We start from the raw sequence: 25495 nt of genomic DNA, 5'->3' as shown, positions 1-25495 counted from the left end.
AAATTACTGCCTACCCTGCGAACAGAGTCTCCTTTGATCTTCCTTGATAAGTCGGGAAGAGGAAGGAATTCGAACCTCTGCCGACATCCTCAACAATTCATATTGAGCATGCTCTAAATTCAAATTTTTCTTCGACGTCAATCAAACCGTTACCGTAGCATCCACTGTGTTTGTCAGCAAATGTAAATGTTAGCGGGAACGTACCGGTTCGTTTTCACCCTTCCGTAGCTGTGTTTCCTCTGGATTAGGAAGCTCTATAGGAACAATTTCACCTTTGGAATCTAAACTTGCCATGTTTCAGTGTAAAGAAGATAAAAAACTCTTAGAGCTAAAACTTACGGTGCTTTTCAAAAACAAAGCATCTAACCTTGAAACACAGAAACACACAAAACGGATCGAAATCCACCAATTACAAATCACGAACGACAACCTTTTGTTTCCTAAGAGGTTCGCTAAGATGAATAAATGGCGAGAAAGCAAAGAAAGCGCCGCTTCTTCAGATTTTGATTGACGTCGTAGAAAAACACAAAATCCAAAGACGTTTTTGGCATCGCAAGTTGGGTGTTATCCACAAACAGCTGTAAAAGCATCGATCATTTAAATGCAAAATGGATTCTGTAGCCTCATGATCTTATTTTGAATTAATGTTATCGCAAACACAGAAGAATAAGCATAGATATAGTTTCTCAAAAATTTTATTATTTTAATTCAAAACCCATTTGTTTATCCTTCCAAAAACTTCGCGTAACACTTACTGGATTGTAAATCCGTTCACGCAGCAAAATCGGCTAAGTACATGGTTAAATCCAAAACAAAATCCATCTCGAACCTGGGTACGTTTTCCAATTTTCTAAAACTGAACGTTCAATCTATAAATTTCTCAAAATTCCCGCATGAAATTGAAGCGGCAGCCATTTGTTTTTCTATGGAGCGTGGGCGCAGAAAGAGTCAGCAAAATTCCAGAATATGCGTGCGTGCACAGATAAAACTGGTTTATCCAGTATAAAACGTGTCTGACTCATCCAAAAACCTGGATGATCGGCAGATCAAAGAAACTTGAAGATATCGGCAGAGTCGCTTCCTCTTTCCCGACTTATCTAGGAAAGATCGAAGCGACTCTGCTAGCAGGGTAATTACAGCCCAATGATGTCTGTTGTTCATTGCAAGTTTCAAAGCTATCGCATTAAAACCATAAAAAAAGTTTGTCATAGCTCAATTGGTCAATTTCACCCATGGAAAGAAGAAACCTCCCCCAAAATATTTTTAAAAAGATGTTAAGGTTTGTAATAACTGTCAACCGACCGAATGATTGATTGCCATTCTATATAAGTAGAACAAGAGCAAAAGTAACTATTGGCTTGACAGTGTGATTCAAATTTAACAAATAACGGAAAAACAAAGATAAAACAAAAGTTCCGCGTTGTAGTATGAGTTCCTTTCCAAACGTTTCGGGCCTGGCCCTTAATAAGTAGTGTTGCAAATACGTTAGAATCGTTGCAAGGTTGGCATACGCCATGAAGGAAAAAATAAACACTCAAATAGACTTTGTAGTGCGGCGCGGCTCTGCGTGTGACATAGAGGAAATGGAAGTCGTAGTTTAAGCCACGACGGAGGACTGGTGCCAAGCTGAAAAATCAGGGGCATTTCCAGGAGCTTCCATGACGCGTTTCGTCGCAAAGCATAATTCCGAAAACTAGAGCGTCGTTGATTGAGTGACCAGCCGTGTTAATATGTTCTGTGACAAGGAAATCTGGTAATTTCTTCTCAATGCTTCGAAGGTGCTGGCCAAAACGTTGTCTCAGTGTACGCCCTGTTTCGTCGATGTAGGTGGCAGGGGGACAGCGACAGGAGATGCAATACGCTAAGCTAGACGTTTGGCAAGAAAACGCGTTCTTGATGACAAAATAGGGACTTTAAAGGTCGGTACACACTAGGCGACAAGTTGCTGCAACACGTCGCGGCGACAGATCACTCTGTGTGTACAGGTCGGGCGACTAGTTGCAGCAACAAGGTGAGGCGACACGTCGCAGCGACAAATCGCTTCGTGTGTACCGGAGAATTTTTGTGAAAATCTTTGTCTCCGCAACATAATTTTGTCGCTGCAACAAGAGGTGCTGTAGGTTATGTTGGAAGCTGACCGTGCACAAGCCTTTGCTTTTTGTTCACAAATTGTGACTGAAAAAATTAATCCGATGTTTGTATTGGTCAGCAATTTCAAAATGATAGGAATGCTATTGAACGTTGTGCACGGTCAGGTCCAAAAAAGCTAACAAAAACATATAACAAAAGAGTTTAACGGGTTTCATAACTATTCCACTTTAATAACTATGATCAGTGAAACTGGTTTCTCGTAGAAATTAAGTAATGGTCCGTGCAAGAGGTAGGCAGGCGAACGGCAAAAGCAATTAAAAGGTGCTTACTTTTAATCATTAATTTCGATTAAATCAAGCGTTCTGATTGGCCGAAATCCAAAAGTCGCCGAAAAAACAGTGACAAACGTGACAAAAACAACTTTTCTAGCTGTATTTGCCCCATTCCCCTGTCTTATACCTCACCGCCAAGTTTCAGCATTGTTCTATGCGCCAATCAAAAGTTAGAGCGGAAAACGTGCTACAAACGCGCGACCTTGTTGTGACCCCATCTTACATGTGACACTTGAGATGTTAGGAAATTTGTCTTTTACCCGAAGAAATCTCGTCAATTTCTTCGTTAAAAATCTGATTTTTTCTTTATTAAATATATATTTCAAATTTACTGTATTTTATCATCGGAGTGATCGTCAAAATGCTCTTCAACATGGTTTGCTGCCGTCCTCAACATGCCGAGTCGCCATTTGGAAATTTGGGCCAGGCGTAGTTGTTTTCGTTGACAGGCCGGATCAGGAGGAGATCGGAATAATTGTGACGCTAGAAATTGGAGTACAGCTGGGCATAAAAGGAGAAAGCGGAAGTTTTGTTGTTTTTACAAAGATGAATTTATTTCTCGACGAGATGTAGAACACTTAAGCTTGAGGTAAGCTGAACTAAATAGATTCGCACCTCCGCGCGCATTATGTTTTATTCATTTGTGTTTACCCTCTTGCAAACTTCCATATCCGTGTATCTTTACCCACCTCTCATTCGATTTTTTTCCTCTCTAGACTACTTCATGAAGCGAAATGGAAGTTCACCGTGCACCTTAAATTAAAATGACCGAATTGAAATTTGTGACACAAGTTTGCATTTTGTACCCTTCAGTTCGTAGACGCTAAGGTGTCATATAAATAGCTGTCACTGGTGTTTGACATTTTCATCGAAGTCAGAGTCAAATTCCCCACCCCCAGGCACCTACTGAATGTCAATTTTCCGCCTCTAGGTTAACTTTTTCTATCAGAGTCAGGACGTAATAATTAACAGGTTGGAAAGGATATGTCTTTTCCAACGTCACATAGCGTTCACCGCAACACAAGAGAGGCAGTGCCAGAAAATGTCATCCTCTGCAGGGCATAATAATGGTGGCCAAGATCGTTGCTCAAACACAAACTTGTTGATACCACATGTCATATGTGTCACACTGTATCCACAGGACTTGTTCTTGGGCATTATCAGGATCCTCAAACTGAGCAAAGAAAACATGCACAATAATTAGCTTTTGAATGCAATAAAGCATCACGCAGAACATTCATGAACATGAAAACAAGCACAAAAAGTAATCCAAGAGAAACAAAAGGAACGAAGACTCTTCTATTTGTAAACATTCAATCATACAATGAAAGAACTGATGGTTCATATATACCAAAAAATAAAACAGATTTCCCTACCTTTCTTTCGCTCATGTTGTGTTGATGCTTTAAAGAAAAGCAGAGGTGGGTATTGGCTGAATGGCAGGTCAATCATTTCCAGTTTCTCTCGGTCTTCCAAGATGGCGGCCATGTCAAATTCCCGACCCTGGGGCCCCGGGGCACGCGTAAATGTCAAAATCAACTTTGCGATTATATGACAACCGTACCAGTCAGCCAGACCGGTTAGCTGAGATCCCAGTATTGTGATGCCGGGATCCCGGGTGGAAATTTTCCAAGTAATTACGGATGCCGGGCGGCCTGGTGAATGAACCAAGCGAGAAACAGGACAGCGGGTAACACACTGCTCATGCACATTGCTTCCAATCTCTAAATAAAAATGGCGGCTCCGGGCTGGCCCTTTTCATGTTATAGAGCGTTTTCACATGACGTCACGTCGGCAATATTGGTGTTCCAAACAAATCCTGTGGGAATTTAACTCTTTTCTTATGTAAACGCTTTCTTTTGTTCTCATAAATTTGAATAGATGCTGGTCACGTCAGTGAAAACGCGCTTTACCGGGATAAAAATCATCTCGGCAGAGCTAGCCAGCCCGGCTTAAGTGATCAGGCCTTTACTGTGAGTTGTATTGTCATGCAGTTTGCACGTGAAAGCTTTGGAATTTGCCGCTTTTGTGGTTCGTGCATGAGAGAATACGACTAAATCTAATTAACCAAAGGGTTTTAAAAATAACTGTCACGCACGCAGTTTGCACGTGAAGATGCTGGACTCTGTCCCTTTTATGGTTCGAACGTGAAAGAACGCAACTTGTTTACAGGATCATTTTGCTCAATAAGATTTTAAGACACCTCCTTAGGCACGATCACGGAATTTTGCATGACATCTTCTTTGGCTCTCAGCAACTGAGGGCAAAAATATTGCCAAACTCTTGGCAAGAAGCCAAACCCGTGCAAAGGGCAATGACCGGTAGCTATGGTTCAAAGGAAAAAACACTGTACCTTGTTTTTTCAATACTTTTGTTTTCTACTAGCAATTCGTTTGTGCGTTATCCGTGGGACTAACGTAACGAGGATAAATGTTGTGTCGTGACACATCGCGCGGTAGACAATCGCGTCGCTTGGCTTGTTTACTTAGTTTGTTTACGTTCGCACGTATTGCTTGTGAACTTGCCTTTTGCAACTTTGAATCAAATCAAGCCATCTCGATTACTCTGTTTGGGCCACGCTTCAATAAAAAGCCGCGAGTCATGTATTATATGAGAGTATCATTAGGCGTGGAAAGTTCACGAGGTTAGCTGGCTATTTTGAGGGGGGTCTCAAAGTAATGCAGAGCAAAAGACATAAAAAACGATCTAAATTAAATGCTGTATAACCCTCTTGACAAGGTTTATTACAATAAATCTCTAATTTCTTCAACTATTGTTAATATCAGCGCTGTACAGGTGATTATTAAAGTTCCTCTACACAAGCATTTCCCCTTGCTCTTTGATACGTCAGTGTTAAATGCACCGGCAACAACTTTCAGACAGCTCTCTTTATGCAACCTTATGCTAGCTGCTGCAGTATGTAACAAGCACGTATGCAACTTTTTTTCTCAACGTTGCACAAAGTTACAAGAGGAAATGCTAGTTGCAGAGATACACATTCTATTTCTGCTCACAATTCGGTGATTATTTTGTCAAAAAAATCTACATCTCAACAGTAAAACATCGTTCAACCGATTGTTCATAATGCAATGTGCACGTGACCAGCGTGGCACTAAACAAATCTTGGAACTTAAAAAAATATATCATTTCTTACATAATACAATAATATCAATGATAGGGCGACTATTGACAAAATTTTGCAGTAAGAAATTTGTTCTTTGCGAGTCCAGCAGCTGCTCAGCTGCTCGAAAGGAAAGTTAAGGTTAGGCTAGATTTCGCAAAACATACACCGATAAAAAAAAGGATTACTCACAGGACATGACGTTACTGAAAGACCTCAAATTTCTCTAGATAATTCCACTCTGCTTGCACCGCAAGACGATAAATGAATTAAATTTTGCTTGAAATGAACTTAAAGTATAACGTTCATGAAAGTTATGGTGCGTCAAGACAAACGACCCATTCGTAAAGATGGAGGAAAATTATGTTGCATATGGAATTGCCTCGTTGGACCAGGGTTTACGTGCAAGAAAGATAACTCGCCCTTGTTTTATTCGTCTGATTTTATCAATTTCGTGGGAAATGTCCCACGAATCCTTTTATCACTTCGGAACACATGCCACTGCGTGAATTTCGTTATTTCTGGTTTTATGCAAGGCTTATTCTTCTAACTTTAGCCAGAGAATAAGTTACGCTAAGGTGAAAATCTTGTGCATAAAAGTCGCCCTATCATCAATTCACCACGAAGACAAATTAACCCTAATTATAAAATAAATTAACCCTATTTATAACTGATAATATGTTTTTCTAACGAAACTTTCTTACAATAACAAAATTTATGAAAAATAATCTACACCCGAAACTTTTAATCTGACTGGGTAATTTTTATTGCTCAACTATAAATTAGAAAAATAACAATGCACTTTGAATGCATTAAAACAATATCGAGAAATAATTTGAATAATGTCTCACTATTTTAGTTTTATCTGTAATATATTAGGTTACTCTTTTTACCAATATATAAGAAACTCTTTTCCAGCTGGCTTATTTGTTCAGATAGTCGAGTTTTAGCATGTATTAAACAAAATAGATTAGCTCAATAAAAGAAAAACGTTCAGTCTAATTTCCTCTAATTTCACTTCAAACAAGCAAGAATTGCTAATTGAACTTTCAATGGGAAAATAGTCAATCAAAACCGCACAATCATCATAGTCGCCCTCTACATCATCAAACTATAGTTAGCGCTTGGACAGAGTCAATTTAACGTGAAGACAACATTTCGGAATGTTGCATTTAATGATTGTATCAGCTGGATTGGACATTCGGAATTAACAACGCCCTTAGAACTCGAGTATTTAACCATTTTACTCCTACAGTTCGTTCTAACTTTTGAGTCTTCGGATGAAATCTTATGGTGGTAACATTCAAATGAAACCTTTTCAGCAGTATGTTCACGTGGTATTTTCTACTTAATATGTAGCTCTAACCTTGGAGGATTTCCTACAATGTTACAATGTTAGAATGTAGTTTTAACTTTTGACTCTGTGAATACAATCCTGTGGAGTTACCAATCAAATAAAACCTCTTCAGCAGTATTTTCACTCGGTGCTACCCGTTTTTCAGAATTTTACAACATAAAATTTGAATCTCTCGGAGTAAAATGGTTAACGCACTCAATTCTTAAACCCAATTAATTTATCAGGCTTTGGTTGTTTAATCGCTGAACAGCGTTATCCACCAGATAAATCGCTACACAGCATATATGTAACAGGGAAACAAACTGCGTTATCTACTGTATAAAGGTTTATCCAAAGGATAGAGTTATTCAAGTTTTGAGCAACTGTCGACTTATTTTCAATTGGAATTCAACCCTAGTACAAAATATCCCTTTCATTTCGCTTTTCAGTACAGTTTCACTCACATACTTGTATCAGCGGCGTCGCGCTGTAAGCAAGCCAAGAACAAATAACTATTTAAAAAGACAATAATTGAAAAACCTAAGCATTTTTGCACTTCTCACTAGTTTGGCAATATCTACCTGTATCCAAATGATATTTCTACAACTTCTGCTCAACATACTAGTTTTTTCCCCTCAACTTCACATAAAATGGGCACATTATAAGTTTACACCAATTGCCATTACATTGCGCTTCGTTTAATTCTCACACAAAATTTGTCAGCTCGCTTTTATCTTCCTTAACTTTTCCTTCCACGTATTTGTTTGTCAGTCATTCCCTTTAATTGATTGATTGATTCATTCATTTCTCTCTCATTCGTTCATTCATTCATTCATTCGGTCTTTCGTTCATTCATTCGTTAGTTTGTTCTTTTGTTAGTCTATCCGTTCTTTCATTCATCCCTTTATTCATTTGTTCACTCACTCACTCATTTATTCGATCCTTGGCTCATACGTTCAAAAATCCATTCGTTCACTTGCTAAGTAATTGAAAAATTTCAACCCATTCTAATCACATCCAGCGTGAATTGTTCCTGATCATCAATGCAACGCTCTACAAAAATATTGCACTTACATGAAAAGAAGTATAAAACCATAAAAAATGTATAAAATCAATATCATTAATGTGAGGAAAAATGTCAACAATGTAATTATATTTTGCCTTTCCAAGGACCTTCTCACATCATCGAAACAATTTATCGCCTTTCATTGTTCAATTACCATACTGCAGGTTAATTGCCGTAAACATAACAAGGGGCCATCGAAACACACGCTCCGTATATAACCTGTCACCAGCTATGCAGTCGTTAACCTAAAATAAATGGCTTTATACCTAATGCAGTACTCAAAACCTGAGACAACTTGAGTTTGCCTATATTGATCTAAAACCTTACACGCAGAATTACAGCAAACACAATAACAGCTAATCAATCTTTCCATTCCCTGACAATATTGTTATTCTAGAAGCGAGTAAATAGCTGTAGCAGTTATCACATGAGATAAATTTCATTGTCTTACTTATATTAATGTGTCTTTCTCGGATTTTCATAAACTCTGTATTAGAACTCTATTTACAAAGTCTGAGTCCATAGCTCCCCTCGCTCGAGTCACCTCTAAACAATTGATCCTACAAATACCATGATCCATTTTAATGCGATTTTATCTTCAGAGAGTCTCATGAATGGCAGCAACAATAGGACCAGCTTTTGTCTGCAACATTAAAATATTTGTATTAAAATAATTTTTGAGTCACATTGCAGATTTCGTTTGTATACAACAGTTTAACTTCCTGAAGTTATCAGATGGTGTATATTTTTCATTCTCTCTTTTGGCATAGTCGAAATTTACACTTTCGTATAACGAAGTGGGGATTTAAGCTAAAAATGACTCGTCTTGGTTGTTGCTGTTTTTTCTTTTCTTAAGGCAGCGAGAACCTAAACAAGTACCTGCTGAATGTAAATGTTCCAACATCCATTCCCTTGGGAACATTAAAAAAAAAACAGAAAAAAAGGAAAACGGAAAATAAAACACTGCTTGTGGCTTAGTTTACAATGTGTAAATAATGGGTTACAGGACGAATGCCTCTATGTCTATGGTGTTTCATCGTCATCCGAGAAGACGAGAAAGTCGAACTATTTGCACATGTCAGAGCTAAGGCAGCACGTTCTCCTCAGTTACGTTTACACCTTAAGTGCTGATCTGGGATTCAAACCCAGGTACACCGCTCCAAATGGCAGTACACATACTGTAATACACTGTAAACTGTATTTCAAATTCTCAAAGTGGAAACCCCAATTAAAGGATAATTAGTTTGTCATACACGAACCCTCGGCTAAGTAACTGCATACAACAGCAATTACATTCAAGTGAGAGCCATGATTAAAGAAATAAAATGAAAAGCTACATCAAATTGTATGACTCCTAGCACTGACCTTATACTCTGCAAACACGTGACATATGTATTTTCCGCCTCCCATACTCTGTATCAGTCCAAAATGGCTTCTGTTACTGTAAGGAACAGAAAGAAAAATACCAAAAATATCACACGTTGCAAACTGAAAGGAAGAAGGAAAAGAACTACGTTTTTAAGAAAAAAGCAACCTCAACCAAAAAAGTCAAAAGGCAGCAGAAACCATGATTTTCATACAGGACATTGAAATTTGGAATGAATGCTTGTTGAAGGAAAAAATAATAAAAATAATAATGATAGTAATAATAATAATAATAATAACAAAACAACGACTATAACAATAAATCCCATTATAAATTACCATTTCTATGGTACAATTTCGAAAAGGTTCCGTAGTGCTTTAAAAAATTGCTATTAAATTTGGTCTACGATAATAACTGGTAAAACTAGATCAACAATTCGCCTATCATAATCGAAAAATACTATTAATTATGATTGACGAAAACTAATTTGGAAGTCCTAATCAAACGTAACGAAAATAGGTAACTCCCACCATCAAATTCTACATTCACGGTGGCGAAGTTATGACTCAGACTGTTGGTCGGGCAGAATACGAGTAGTTTCTCACCTTCCTAAGGGATACAATTGCGCACGAAATACACGAGCGTGTAAAAATCACCGCGCGCGCCTCTCCACGCGCCTGCGTAAATCGTACGCTCAACTATTCCAGTGGAAAGTAAAGCACTACAATCCCCTGTTGGTCGGCGTGAGCATTAGGTATAGAGCCTTTTAAGCTGTCACACGAACCTTGTAAGACCGCAGTATGATATTGTATCAGCATCCAAGTTTCTCTTTGACAAAGCGCTTCTTTGACTATCATAAAGCGTCACTCCATTCAGTGCGACATCCAGCTGACAAATAAGTAGAGTGCCTCCAGCCAAATGCTTCAGTAACAAAAAAAAAATGCAAATTTACTTTAAAGTGATTTTAAAATACCTTAAAAGCTAAGGTCATGGTGCGCGTTTTACCACTCACGTTCAAACCTGTCTTGCAACAAATCGGACTTTTGCAAGATGCGTGAATACTGACTTTTGATTGGAAAAAAATTACGCGGGAGTGACGCTATACAAAAGAGTTACGGCATTTGCTGCAAAACAAGTTCGCCTTGGGCCGGTAAATCGCGCAACATCTACAGATTTTGTTGCAAAAAGTAGAACTACTCTCTACTTTCTACAACAACGTTTTGCAACCTGCAACAAGCTGATTTGTTGCAAGACAGGTTTCCTTAGTGGGTGGTAAAACGCGCGACATTCCTTTTTAACTCGTTCTGCAGCAAAGTTGCAAAACAAGTTGCAAGTTTTTTGCTGGCCATTTTACCGTACCTTTTATATAGCTACGCGTGCCTTGGGAAGCTGGAATTCATTTATTATGGTCTGCCTACATCAGTAAACTAAAACATAATTGAAGTTTGAAAAAGAGGATCGTGTGTCTGTGTGCGCATTGTTGATTTTTTGCGTTTTGCTTGGTGCTGACCAAAAGGATTGCAGCCTCTGGTAACGAGATTGTTTTGCTTGAAAAAATCACAGGCAGTTAGCGAATACATAAGGTGAACGACACAAGCATGAAGACGTTCTTTGTTTTGTTTTTACAACCGGCTTTAACTCGTATTTACAGGATTATTTGAAGTAAAGTAACATCTCCTTAACCTATACAAGGTCTAGCAATATATCTGCTAGCCTGAGAAAACAGCGACGCCACCACTGGCCTTCCCCGCTAAATGACGTCTGAGAAACGAGCGCCACAAATTCCATACTGACGACGTATTTTTACCCAGATATGGGTAGTCGCTTCTGATAGACCTATTCAGCTAATTTAATGTTGTACCCAATTCAAATCGCCCGGGATAAGATTCTCTGTGTGTATTGTATTTGCATTATAGAGTGGCATTCACATTTAAATGATATGGAAATTCCTGAAACAAAACGTTTTATTACCAAAGGGTTTGAATCGGGTACAACATTGGGTTAGGCCAATAGGTCTATTGGTCATGTCGCGAGGGAAATTTGCGTCAACCAATGAGAAGCATTACCCAGATTTGGGTAGTGACACGTCATTAGCATGGCATTTCTGCGCTCGTTCATCAGACGTCATTACGCAAAGGAAACCATTGGTGACGTCGAGAAATGTCGGCTGTTTTCTCAGGCTATACACTTCTACAGTATTGAAGGGGAGGAACAATAATGAAATTCACAAGTCCACACACCTTAGCTGCTTCCTCTACTGTCTCTATTCCCGTTCCCACGGCCACAGGCAGAGCACCATAGTACTTGACCATGAATGTATGTGAAGGTTTGCAAGTTATTACTGGAATATTGCTTGAAGGTTTGGTTTCTTGTGTACTGCTCTCTTCCTGCGTAAAAAAGAAAAGAAAAACATTTAATCCTGTCACTCCAAAAAGTGCCCCACAACATAAATCAACGAAGATTCCACATGTTATACAACAAAAATTCCAAAAAACAAGATACGGATGTTTGCAAAAATACCTCTGAAGTGGTTCATTACATAATCGCACCTTAGGATTTAATTCACAGGTACAAAATTTTAAAATTAACTGGGCTGGAAAGATCCCCTTTTTTGCGCTTCTAGGGTGTGTTGCTTCTTTTTCAGATATAAACAATATTGTGATAGCATGTACCACAACACTGATCAATTTAATTATTAAATTGAATAAATTCTTGTCGTTGTTGTTTAGAATGTCACGTAAATTGTCTACTTTATTTCTGTTTTCTCCAAAAGTTGAATAGCCAGAGAAATACCTTCTGTATATCGACTTTTCACACTTTCCAACCATAATTATTTTTAAGAGGAAAGAAAGGCACTTCTCTACTTAATTGATGACCTAATAATGTCAACTGAAGTAAAGGAAAGTCCAAACAGAGCAAAATCATTAATTTTGGTATTTTTACTCCTTGTGTCAAAATGCAAATTGAAACAAACATGAAATCATAAGATCGCAATCTAGTCACTTATATTGAGCGGTACCTTAAGATTTTTTTTCAAATCTGACTATGAAAATAAGGCACAGTTATTTAACCTGTGAGGAATCCCCCTAATAGGGGGTGGGAGTAGGGGTGGCTCCCTTTTTACCCCCTCCCCCTCCAACCACAGACCTTGCTGACAGGCTATATGGCCAAATTTCAAATCACTATACCCTTAGCTCTGCTGCTCTAAGAAAACTTTAATTGTCACTGACTGACCTTTTTCCCTCCTCCTTTCTTTGGGCCAAGCTTTCCCAGGAACCCTTGAACACTTGTCATAAAACCAGCCTGTTGTAAAATAAAATAATATAAAAAGTGGTGCAAAGCAGCAATGAAGATGCAGAGATAAAGCGAGTAAAATCAATCGCATGGACGATTTCAAGATTGATGCTATTTCATGGTAGTCTCATTTATAAATAAAAGCTGGAAACGAAAATTAAATCAATTTCGGTTAGAATCTAAGGGCCTGTTTACATGGAGGTGGGGGACCCCAGGTAGGTGAGGTAACCCGCCCGCCTGTTTAACTTGATAATGTTTACACGATAGGTTGGATGACCCGCCACATGTTGCCTCACCTACCTGGAGTACCCCACCCCCACGTAAACAGGCCCTAAGATCTTAAATAATGAAAGCTGACAGTGGAAACGGGTGAAATGCATGACACACCCCGCTGTAACAGACCCAGTGGAATCTATATCCTCACCGGGTTCTCGGAGAAAACATCACTCAGTTGGCTTATTTTCCACTGGGTTTTTTCTTGTGTACATCTTTACCGTAATGAAACCTTAGAAAACCTTTTACATATTGCTCTAGCGAGAAGAACCAAAAGATTTACACTTTTTTGTGCGAGATCGATTACCTGTACCCGCCGATTCCTTTTGTTAATGGTAATGTTTAAATTCAGTCATGGCTTACTTGTATATCAGTGTCTTAAAAATGGCAGCGACCTTTACGAAAAGGACAACTGCATTGGCGACAGCATTTCTTGAGACACTGTCCTCAAATGACGTACGGTACAGAAAACAAAACATTATGGACCCCTCCCCATTATTTTTCAACCAATAAACACTTGTTTCTTGTTTCCTCCATGTACGTTGAGCAGCGGCACAAAACTGATATAAATGACAAGGTATTGTCGGTAAAACGCAAAAAAAATTACCGAGGACAAAGTGTCTCAAATAATTTTGTCACCAACTGCAGCTTTTGTTATGCATCTAATATCATGGGTGACAAATTTCGTCTTAATTTTGTCGCGAAATTTTATTGTTAAATTGATAACGTCACGAGTGAAATTACAAAATTGCTATGGCAACGTTCCGTATGTCTCAGTGCCAAGGTGGCGTCAAGGTTTTAAATGTTATGAAAGATGACATTAGGGCATTAAACGACGCTTTAGAATACCTAAACACACGAAAGTGCACATCAAGAAGAATTATAACAGGTGTTTTGTCGACAATTTCAGAAAAACTATGTTCTAACCGTTTACGGTGCGTGGAGTTCTCGATACGATAAACAAGTCACGAAGCCAAGATTGTGAGCGTAATTTGTCACCCAAGAAATTGATAGGTAAAAAAGGCTTGGGAAACTTTTACAATTTGGACAAAACGCGCGTGAAATTATTCCCTTATTTCACTCGTCGCCATTTGATTACACAAACCCATGAACTCAATGGGTCCCTTACTCAAACGAAGTCTAACTTAGACCGCGGTCTTTGAATATCTTCCTTAGTGAGTTATTTTAAGAAGACAAATGCTTTGCTAGTCCACGCCATATTATGATGCTTTCGTGAAACTGTTCACGATAAATGGTGTTTACGTAACTAAGAGCGTTCGGCAAAGTGTAAACGGCTTAGAACGCGGTTTTGTTGAACACTGGCTAGACTACGTTTCAATTACTGGTTCGATAGGTGTTCCCTGTTGAAAATCATTACTGATCTCATGATTTTCCAAAAATATTTTTAAGTGTACTGCACACTTGCTTCAACTTACCTTTTCCTTCTCTTTATCAATTTTTTCTTTCGCCTTTTCTTGCTCTGTAGCTGTTACTTTTTGTACAATTTCTGGATGAGCATCGATGCATTTCTGGAAACGTAGCTGAAAAATGAAAATGAAGAAAAACTCATTTTAGTTCAAACAACAAACAATATTATGATTAAGAAATTAATGTCAAAACAGGTTCAACGGTGGACAAAAGCCAGCAAAGAAGCTTCCGGAATAGGGTCCGAGGGTAAAAGGGTAATTTACCTTTGTTTCTGCTTAGTTTACATTGATCTTTAAAGAACAAATTAGCAAATTTTCACTGTCAGTTTGAAGGGAAGAACTTTCTTTCAAACTAGACGATTGTTGCGTGTTTGTACCAACCAATAGAAGAAACGTTTACTTTTCTGTGCCGCGAGCTACGAGAAGTTTGTAGTCAATCAAAAACCAAGCGTTTTTGTTAGCTATACTATAAAAGACGGTTCAGCTCTTAGCTGTGCGTTTATCGAGTAACAGATGCACTTGGAAAGTTTGGAGAGCACACAAGAAACTGGTATTCGTTATATATCTTTGGCTAGCGCAACTTGTTAAGACACATTTACCGGAGAATTTCAGAGGATCAGAAAGGAAGAAATATTTTGAATCAAACGGTGACCACTCTTACCTCGCAGGCTTCAGCTAACGCTTTCGTAAGCGATGCGGCGTTCGGAGAACAATGGAAAACATGGCAAACAAATACTTCAGGAGCTGTGCTTACTATGTAACCGCAAAGTCTAAATAAAAAGGAAAAAAAACGTTACTTAACGTGGTAAAGTGGTGCCAAGTTATATGTATTTTTTTTCTCCTTTTCTCTTGTTGATGGCAATGTGACTGTTTCTATGTTAATTTGTATTTTTCTTTTGTGGTTGTAGTCTAAATAGCGTGCAACGAAATTTGTTTGGATAAGTTTTTGTAGTCTTTTTAAAGTAATTTGTTAACTTTTTGCAGTGGCTTTGTTTTGTATCCACTATTTAAGCGAAAAAAAAAATAATAAAAGCTATTAAATTACAAAAAAATAAAATAAAGATGTGACAAGTTAACAAGTGGTCAGTTTACTCTAAGCACGTCCCAGCGCAAAGAGAAGTGAGCAGGAAAAAAAAAAAACAACGGGGGGGGGGGGGTGGGGTAGGGTTCCCTCCTCTCTCCCTCTCCCTCTCCCTCTTTTCCTCCTTATTTTTTTCCTAGCTCTCTTCCTCCGCGCCGCACTCCTTCAGCCGAACGCCTGGAACACGCTAGTTTACTCTTACGTGATATCTCTTCTCCCTTGTTTCAAAATATTCAAGCAAAAGGTAAGGGTGGAACGTTATTTAGTTGAAAAGACACCTCCCACAAAACGCTAATAGAGTCGAAAGGGACAACGGCCAAGTGAATAAACCTCTAACCTTCATAATATATTGGCCATTTCCGAGTTCCAAAACTCTCACTCATCAAAACGGGGCTAAGTACAAAACCTTTCTTGTGAAAATGAGTTTTTTTGGTATGAGAATAAAAAATGATTTTCATATCAATGGTTTTGCACTTTGCCTCGCTTTTAAAAAAAGGCTTGGAGCAACTCGGAAATGGACTATTCTTAACTGTATAACCCAGGATTTCTGTACTTCTCTCCCGCCGCTATACGAAATGTTCCAGGGCTGAATAATATTTGTTGTACTGTTAAAGGTACGGCTTTTCAGTATAATCAAAGAATGGCTTTGAGTACCTTTCATCTTTTCCAACGCCAAAGAATGACATAAATCTGACTCGATCTTCTGAAATCAACTCCTGCGTCTGAAACAGAACAATGAAAAACAAGAGTGACTTTCAAAAAAGTGGGATGAGCAGGCTGTCCTTTATTAATGGCAAATCAGTTACACAGTAGTGCCAGATGGTAAATTTCGTAAACTTAACTAAATACTAGACAAAGAACCGAGAACTCAGAATAAATCTTTTATTGACAAAGCTGACAAAGGAAGAAAGGACTTCAAAAAATAAAAGACTGTGGTGGTATATAGTTTCACCCAAAGCTTATAACATACAGTTGAAGGATATAGGTATATCATACCGTACAGTCCGTGATTCTAATGTTTGAAACACTGATCTCAATCAGAATTGTCCGCCATACACCTCCTCTGCTAGTTAATTTGTTGATTGCTTTGTTCAAAATGTCCACACCTAAAATAAAGAACATTTAATATACCATTTTACGTTTATGTTTTCTGTAAGTCTCAAGAATGTCTATAAATGCCTATAGATTACTTCTATGGCTAATAATTCATTTCCGTTTGATGCTTGTTAATGTAATGAGCCATTTCTGAGGTGCCCTAAGCCTCTGTTTCAAAGCGAGGCTAAGTGCGAAGCCATTGATATGAAAATCATTTTTTATTCTCACGCAAATAAAACTCATTTTCGACAGTCTTGTGCCCGCCTCAACTTGCGTCACTAGCACCTAGGGCACCCACAGGTCACAACCTTTGTAACCGATATTGAAAGGTGTTGATTTAAGTTGTTGTCGTTGTTGTTGCTGTTGTTGTTATCGGGAGGATATTCTCTCGTTAGTTTTCATTTAGAAATAAAGTGAGGCATCACAAGCCCCACTGTTAAAAATCAGGGGCATTTAACGAATAAAAGGGGTCGCTATTTGAAGTCATGCCTATTTAAATTGAATGTTTTTCTGTTTACGTCAGTGTATTTATCGTGTATTTTTGAAAAACTGTGATTTTTCAAATAAGACCTACCATCAATTACCGCGCGTACTACCATTTAATTTTCCTACATTATTAAAAGCTTCTTAAAAGTATTAAAGTAACTTCAAACCTGTTGGTTTTGAAACATCAATACTTCCGACATATTTTGCAGAAAAGCTCTTCTTTGGTTCAACGTGAGGTTTTTCATTGAAACTGGCATTATCTGAAACACAGAAAAAGTGAATTAACAGGTTTCAGTCAACACTGCATTATTGGGATGTCGGGAGTTTAAGATTTCACGACGGCGACAACAACGAGAACGTCAAAAATAGAGTTAGCAAACATTCGCTATTTCGTATCGCGTTTACATTATGACTGGGTCATTTCATATCTTGTTATTTGAAGGTACACTTCATGTTGATAAAATACACGTAAGATTCAAAATCACAAACATTACGCATGCGCTACCCGTTCCAGTCTACCGGAAGATCGACTTCACACCGAAACGTGTGGTCATTTCGCGTTTACATGATACCGTTGTGAGATTTCGTACCGGAGTGAAACTCTCGCCCCGGTAAAACAACCGGGGTGAACTCACGCCGGGGTGACTCACGCCGGCATGACATTTTGTGGTGGTATCATGTGAACAAATGTAGAGCCACGAGAGGGAACCGTAGTAAACTCACTCCAGCGCGAAAGTCGCCCCAGTGTCATGTAAACATGCCCTTAGGTGCGCGCGAGCTCCCCCTAATAATTTCTTTAAGATTTTTGAAAATTGCATTTCTTTCTTTCTCTTTTTGTGGGAAGGGGGAGAAATTATTTACTTTTTTATACCTCTTGCTGATGATGGAGGTGGTGTGTTGATTATATCAGACCATGGCTTTTGTAAGGATGTCTTCCGGTTGCTTTCTTGAGCCTTCTTCTTTTCTTCTAGTATTTTACTGCACATATCGTGCAATGCATTGGTTATCGCTCGACCTGATATGTTACCGTGGCAACGAAACATATGGCACTTGTGTTTACCAGTTGAGGGATCTCGGGCAACATATGCGAAGTCCCTGAAATAAGCACAAAATGACACTAGAATTTTTCGTTCTAAATAGTCCTGATCACCATTTTTCATTCTGTAAGACCGCGGGTATACATTAACTTGCTGAGAAGTGCTTTGCGCTTCCAGGGAATATCTTTACTGAAGAAACAATTGCGCGGCTGACTTACTTTAATTTTGTGATCCTGAAGATAAGCGCTTTTTTCAAATTGTCATTTTTATATTCTAGGAATATTTAGAGCAATATCTCCTAATCAAGTCAAGCTGTTGTCATAAGGTTCGAAGAGGAGATGCTGTGACCAGAAGAGCTTTGTGCATGCAGTCAGAGGACATAAAATGATATGAGAACTGTAAGCTTTTTAAACCTTTTGGAATTTATTCGCTTGAGTGCCTCATGAAAGTAAAAGCTATTGCAAAGAGATTTTGAATTCACAATGCTAATAAACTTAAACCCACAAATCCATCAGGTCTCATCGTTTAAGGTTGATGCTTTTCATGGGACAATTTTTGGCAGTCGAGTCTAACATTAATGTTGTAGTTCAACTTCATCTTCGATTTAATTTTTCCTTTATTTTTGGGTATAGCAATGCATTAGTACCCAGGAAACAGAGGAAAACAAACCACGGATAAAATTGAACCACAACATACAAAGTATTTGAGTAACTGACCTTTGATCTTCCTTGCCAACACCCCACACCCTCATTTTAGAGACTGGTTGGACTAGCAGAGGGACCTTGGTTCTTGGTTCAACAAGTTTTAGAGCTTCTCCTTCCAACAGTAACCTTATATCCTTTCCCTATACAAGAAACAAAAAACAGCTACGTTACTAGAGACAGTAGTGGGCATGCCAAATATAACACCCTTGGAGTTAAAAGCTAAAGAAAATTAAAGAATATAAAAGTGAACATGCTCTTGGTAGTAAAATGAGTAGCCTAAGTGGTTGAAAAAAAACCTGAAAAAATTCAGGCTTGACCGGTAATCGAACCCTCGCTCACCCTCTAGTTGGCTTGATTAGATCAATGGATAGAGCATTGCGTCCAGTCATCACAAAGGTCAGGGTTCGATTCCCGGTCAAGCCTGAATTTTTCCGGTTCTTTTTCAACCACTTAGGTTGAAGAAGATCACGTTCATTTTCATATCTTTATGTAATATATCAAACATGAGATGCAGTGTTTCATCACCAGATGAAACACCGAGAAGAGAGTTGAAAATACGACGCGCAGCGGAGTATTTTTGACGAACTTCGAGGTGTTTCATCTGGTGATGAAACACTGTGTCGAATGTTTGATATTTCTTCTCAAACAAAATCATTTTTGAAGGAGAAATTAAGGATGCAAATACTAAGCAGTGTTTCATCCGATTTCCAAACACTCATTAAACATTAATTTCCTTTGTATTTTCTTAATGAATTATTAATGAGTTTGAGAACTGCAGTTCAAAAACAATATGATTCCATGACCTTGCGGTAATCTTCGTACAACAAACGAAATTCCTCATCCTCAATAATTTGTTCTTCCAGGTACAATAACACCATATTTTGGACTTCTTTAAGCGATCCCATCTTTTATTTTAGTCAAAATACAAAATATTGAACTTTGTCGGACAGACCTCGCGACTCAAGACCAAAGCTTATGTTTCCGGCAGTTACAGCACCATTCTTGTTTCAGGCTTTTGCTCTGTCACAGTGTTCCGAAAGCAGTCGCGTCCTCAATCTAAAGACCCCCTATTTAATAATTGCATACCTCGCCCCAAGTCTCTGCTGTATTCCAAAGGTCTTTGCGTTTTTGAGCCAGTGTTGAAATACATTCGGCAATGGTTTCACTCATGTTATGTGGTGCCACCTGATTCTCCTCAAGCTCAATCCAACCCATAGAATGAACGGGAAAGCTGAGGACCTAAAAAAAAGGGAATCCTGAAATGTCAAGGCTTATCTTTTTATTCATCACAGACGAGCATTTACAGTTGTATTGAAAAAAAAAAAACATAAAGAACGCACAGTGCATTGTGAAGTTATACATACATGTATGAGCAAATAGACTGCAAAACAGTCGGTTTTCTACTCAAAGTTGGTTTTTCAAGGCGCAAAGTGCTTGCTGCGTCAGTGACACTCTCCATTTTCAGCCTTACTCCAGAACTTTTGTTTGACTATTCGCGCATACTTGAATTCGCAAAAATGAGGACTGTTTTGCAGTCTAATAAGCGCAAGGATAAAATTTAATAACATGTAGTAAGTGCAAACTACATGTATACCTTTTGCCTTTCTGGACTCTCTGGAGATTTAGATTCTTCACTCGTTTTCTTCTGCAACTAAAAGGAAGAGAATATGCATTTTAAGAAATCATTTAAAGGAGATATAATCACATTAATGTGATCCTGCAGTTGCTTCATTTTTGTTCTGTTTTTCAGCAAGCAACCCCCTGCATGCCCTCATTGATGTGCAAACAATCCGTGATCACCGTCAATTTCTCCTGATGGTAATCAAGAATCAAGAAAGAAGATCAACAGATCTAAGACAAGGTTAACACTTTCACTCTTAATGGCGGCCAAAGGAAAAAAATCAGAAAAGATTGAAATTTCTGTTTGTAAAATACTAAAATAACAATAGTCTCATTCAAAAGTTCTGCCAAAGGGTTTCATTTGAATGGTAACAACAAAGAATTTCGTTCATAGATTTTAAAGTGTGGTTGACAAATCATCTGCCACATCTTGGTCTATGACAAAAAGGATTCATAAGGGCAAAACATTCACTCTACAATATTTTAAACCAAAACTTGACAAAGCTTTGCATAAGTTATCTTGGCTTTCCTGAACTTTTAACAGACAGAAGAGAGCAAGACTTTAACATGTTCATGGACCATTTATTTTCTCTTTACAGACTGTTGAGCAGGCATATAAAAATAATTTATTACTAAAAGCATGGTGAATTTATTGACCACTAGCACCACTGGTTGGGGATGCCCTTTACACTCTCTCTTGCCCACTTGCTGAATTCCTTGCAAAACAGTTCAAATGTCTCTTCACAAGCTAGATTATGTTTTAGTTGCTTTCTGGCTCCTCCTGTATTTTCCGGGGCCTCCCTCTTTTATCCCTAACTGTTAACCATTTTGTTCTAGCCGGGAAAACAGTTTCAATTGAATGGCATCACTAATTTTTAATTACCTATCAAAATTAATGCCTCATAAACAACTAAAAAATGCAAGATAATTAAAATTGGTGTAGACACTTGTTACTTTTATACAAATGTAATAAGCAAGGCTTGGGTTTCCTTTCTTGCTGAATTTTTCATGAACTTTGGTGCCACTGCAGCCCTCACTGGGACCTCCTACAAACAACCATCTTGTACTTGTTCACAAGATGTATGACATTGTAGGAAAAAGAAAAAACACTAAAGGCTCCAACGTCCATCAAGACTTACAAACTCCATTTTTTAATGACCAATAATCATCACTGTTTTTTTTGCCAAGGTTGTCAATAACTGCATTTTTCAAGCTGCTAGATGTTGTTTTCCCACAGAAAATGGTGCGCCTTTACTCAGCGCCACCTATTCCATTATTTGCCACTTTCTTATTGCCTTAAATGCAAGAGCATTGTTTGCAGTTTCTCATGGGAAAATGTAAAAACTGACAAGAATATTACCAGAAATGATGGTTATACAAAATTTGGGGGGATGACCAAAGTGCGGAAAAGCAAAAAAATACATGACAAATTGGCAGCCACTAAGTGACTATAGAACTCATTGAAAACTCCTGCTCACAGAAAATCACAGATTATACATATTTACCTTTGGTCTTGTTGCCACTTGAGGAAGGGTCCACTGAGTTGTTCCCGATGCTACGTGCCAGTAATAAGTTCCATCATCACCCTTAACCTCCCTCCACCCCTCAGGTAATTCACAAGGTCCATTTTGATCATCACTCTCCCCTCCCAAAGAGTGCTTCTTTTTCAAAAATGTAGGGGTGAGGGGAGGTTCTGTTATGTCAACTTCCATATAAGGCTTGATGGGTGGTTTTTCATCAGACGACTTCTGCTCTTTGTTCGAAGGAATGTCAACTTCTGAAAATGTTATTCTGGAATCGACACTGCCCTCTATTCTCATTATATCTGCCTGTGATTTTGAGCGGCGATGGTTGAATTTCTCCCCAGCTTTAGGAGAAAGACCACACTTCTCACTGTCTTTATTCAATTTGTCAACCACATTTCCATCAGATAGCTGGCGTCGATGCTTCTTTTTAAATATTTTCAAGCCAACACCCTTCTTGGACTTCTCCTCAGGTTGTTGTTTTGCTTTATCAAACTGAGAGACATTCTCTGAAGGTTCAGTTCTTTTCATAGTATCCTCAAGATTGGGAAGCCGTGAGGGTAGAGGCGGAGGGAGCTCATCATCACTGTTGTCATCATCACCAGATGTTGCAGGTATTCGAAGCTGATCAAGGGATTCCACAGAACTGTTCTGCTCATGTTTTGGTTTCTTCTGAACTGCTGCATAGACTGGCTGCATTTCTACCGGGCAGAATTTCATGCAAAAACACATGAATAATTCATAACGAAAAAACAAAATTACTCTATGTTTATAGCTAAACTTAATGTCCAATTTTTTACAACAAAATAACCCCAAATCTAAATATTAATGCAAGAATGAATTGATCTATAATTATCAGAGATTTTGAAGCCATTCAAAAAACTTCCAGTCGTGTAATATCAGGTTTAAAAACTCTGAGCTTTGCCTCGAGTTTTTTAAACCTGATAATATGCTCCTGCTCATTTTTTAAACAGTACACAAAATAAAAGTGCATCAACCAGTAATGACTTAATTACACTGAACACGTTTCCAAAAGATTCTCTTTATGCAATTACAACAGTCTGTGAAACTTGGGGTGTTCCTTGGTGTTAAGTGTGGGTATTGTTCCATGTCAGCAATCTTTTGAATTATGCCATTTGGTGAATACAGCTGCCTGTATGACTAAACATCAGTCAACGCTCTCTAAGACAGACAATTTTGGGACCATGTGCCTGTCTTAGAGAAAAAGCCATGTCCGTCTTAAAGAGAGTTAAATAAAGGGAGTAAGGAAAGCTGGGGAGTAACTAACAGAGGTGTCCATCTTATAGAGGTGTCTGTTAAGACAGAGGTGACTGTCTACTTAATTTAAGAAGATGAAAAAGAGGACTTTCAGCAAGAAATGGGAAATAATGAATCAGGAAATAAATGTTTGCACTACCTGTTGTTTGACTGATCATATCTCCAGAAGATCTCTCCTCCTTTGGATGGTCCTTTGGTTTCTTTTGCACAACAGCATAAACTGGTTGTGATACATCCTCTGTATTCACTGTTGAACCATGAAGAGTTAACATGATAACAGTCATTATATTTTAATCAAGTTTAAACTTTATGTTTTACAGACTATGGTGTACATGATACAGGTGAGATTTGATCTCAGGCTAATTTTGATTAAACCTAGGTTGATTCTCAATTTTCAACATGTCCTAGCCCAAGAAGACAAAAGAAATTGAGACGGTGGCGTGACGTGTACGTCAGTTAGTTGCATGTGGCAGTGACCAACTCAAAACCCTTTAGCTCCTTTAGTTACTGTGAAACATATCATAATTTTTGTTACAACTTTTTGTAATAGTGCAAAAAAATACAAAATCTGAATCTGAATCAACCTAAGTAAAAAAAAATTAACCCGAAATCAAATTTGACCATTAACATACATTTAACTGTGAAAAACAGCCCACCAAAAAAAACTGACAGTTAACTGTCCACCGATGTTAAGTGCATATAATTTGGGGTATCTGCGATTCAAGGGGTATCTTTTTACTTTACAAGTACGAATACAAGGCAAATTAAAAGGAGAATCTAACAGTAAATCAGAAGTCAAGTATGGCCTTGATTCAAGACACCCCTTCAACTGAAGATGCTGTCATTTGAACATAGTTCAAAGCTTTTGGGGTTACAAAATGCTGCATGCATTATTGCTATAGTCGGACAATTTTTTTACCCAACTGTAAGCAACTTAATGGTTCTATGTGCAGTGTCCTTTTGGGAGTTGTTCTTCACAGTGTGTTAAGTTTAGCACCTTTTGACAATATTATCAGTTTTGAGAAAGTTAGCTCACCAAGTTTAGCACCTTTTGACAATATTATCAGTTTTGAGAAAGTTAGCTCACCACTACAACTGTATCCAAACTGTCAACATCAGAAGAGTAATTTGATGATTATGTCTAAAGAATCTAGGTATTAAATTTTGTTCTTGTTTTCTTTTTTCTAGCCTGATGAATTTTTCTTCAAAACAAAAGTCTCTTAGGTTTCACAGCAGTGATTTTGTTACCTCTGTGTCCTGCATCCCTGATGCATTAAAATCCCCAAAGACAAAATAATTCATGGTACGTGTCCCATACAGGGTTGTCACTAAGGGCCGGGGGCCAGGGATTTCCCCCGGCTACTCAGAGCATGGGCCCCGGCTACTTTTGTCGTTAATTAAACCAAAAGAGCACACCTTTGAAACACACAAAGACTATCTATCAAACTAAATGCAAGTTTCATCTGCAGCAGGTTTAACTAATTTTGAAATACTCTTGTGCAAAAACTAAGAAATGTCAGAAAAAGACATCTGACTTAGATTTGGTACCAATACACATGCGCGAAAACTCTCCGTTCGCGAAATGTCAGTAGGCAGTTTTTTAGCAACAACGATGGCGAAGGCAACGAGAATGTCAAAAAAGCAGTTGGTTTATTGAGCGAAACAACTAGTTAGCACGTGCATCACGCTTTTTTGTACATTTCTTTGCCGTTACTACACAACTACCACGTGAAAATGCCTAGTTTCACGTTTTATGGAGGACGTAAACAAGCGACAACAAACTTTCCTTTCTCCTTCCCAGTGCTTACTTGTATATTCCTATGTGGTGGCCAAAAAAACCCTCCAACGAGCTTTTACATAAAGTAAAAAGTTATTATTTTAGTGTCTCCGAATGTTGTAGTTTTCTTTAATAAAGACATGACCATCATAAAACCACCAATGATAGCTCTACTTGACAAAGATTGCTTTTTGGGGGCGGTAATGCCTTTTGGAAAACAGTAGAAGTTGTGCTTCAAACACTTCCTGGGGGTGGGGGCTTCAAGACTGCTTGTGACTTCCCCGGCTACTAACAACAAATACCCGGCAACTTGAAATCTTAGTGACAACCCTGCCCGTAGAACACAAAGATGGATCGATCCATCAATCTGAAGGTGTTTTTGTAGAATCTCCTGTTCATGTGATTTCTGTGGCTCTTATTGTGGCTGTTGTTGAATGATGCATATTTTTTTTAGTCTTTATGTGCTTGAAATAGAAGGAATATATTTTAATTTCAGTAAACTGTACTAAAGAGTTTCATACAAATGTAAAAGCCCAAGCAATTTCAATTTTGTACTCGTTTTTTCAACTGGGACTCATCATTTTTCAC

The 25495-nt window shown here is 38.2% G+C and overlaps 1 protein-coding gene across 3 annotated transcripts in view; it reads right to left on the bottom strand.

Annotated features, from left to right (window-relative positions):
- Positions 1-5139: 5139 nt before the first annotated feature.
- Positions 5140-25495, bottom strand: part of LOC140948808 (uncharacterized) — a 34371-nt gene continuing 14015 nt past the window's right edge. For 2 of the 3 annotated variants that reach the window (XM_073398080.1, XM_073398081.1), the window contains 16 exons: positions 23270-23377; positions 21835-22553; positions 20304-20360; positions 19796-19948; positions 18722-18849; positions 17840-18063; positions 17136-17228; positions 16384-16493; positions 16042-16109; positions 14968-15076; positions 14316-14420; positions 12547-12615; positions 11553-11699; positions 10097-10233; positions 9312-9387; positions 5140-8589 (listed from right to left, as the gene is read on the bottom strand). In XM_073398080.1, the coding sequence (XP_073254181.1) occupies positions 8545-8589; positions 9312-9387; positions 10097-10233; positions 11553-11699; positions 12547-12615; positions 14316-14420; positions 14968-15076; positions 16042-16109; positions 16384-16493; positions 17136-17228; positions 17840-18063; positions 18722-18849; positions 19796-19948; positions 20304-20360; positions 21835-22553; positions 23270-23377 (2348 nt within the window). In that variant the 3' untranslated portion in view covers positions 5140-8544. Of the gene's footprint in view, positions 8590-9311; positions 9388-10096; positions 10234-11552; positions 11700-12546; positions 12616-14315; positions 14421-14967; positions 15077-16041; positions 16110-16383; positions 16494-17135; positions 17229-17839; positions 18064-18721; positions 18850-19795; positions 19949-20303; positions 20361-21834; positions 22554-23269; positions 23378-25495 lie in introns of those variants that run through there. The other variant, XR_012167092.1, reaches the window with a different exon arrangement.

Source organism: Porites lutea, chromosome 9 (assembly GCF_958299795.1).
Source record: "Porites lutea chromosome 9, jaPorLute2.1, whole genome shotgun sequence".
In the NCBI taxonomy this organism is placed as follows: domain Eukaryota; kingdom Metazoa; phylum Cnidaria; class Anthozoa; order Scleractinia; family Poritidae; genus Porites; species Porites lutea.
The sequence above is the reverse complement of the archived record's forward strand: the minus strand, read 5'-3'. Positions and strand labels throughout refer to the sequence as shown.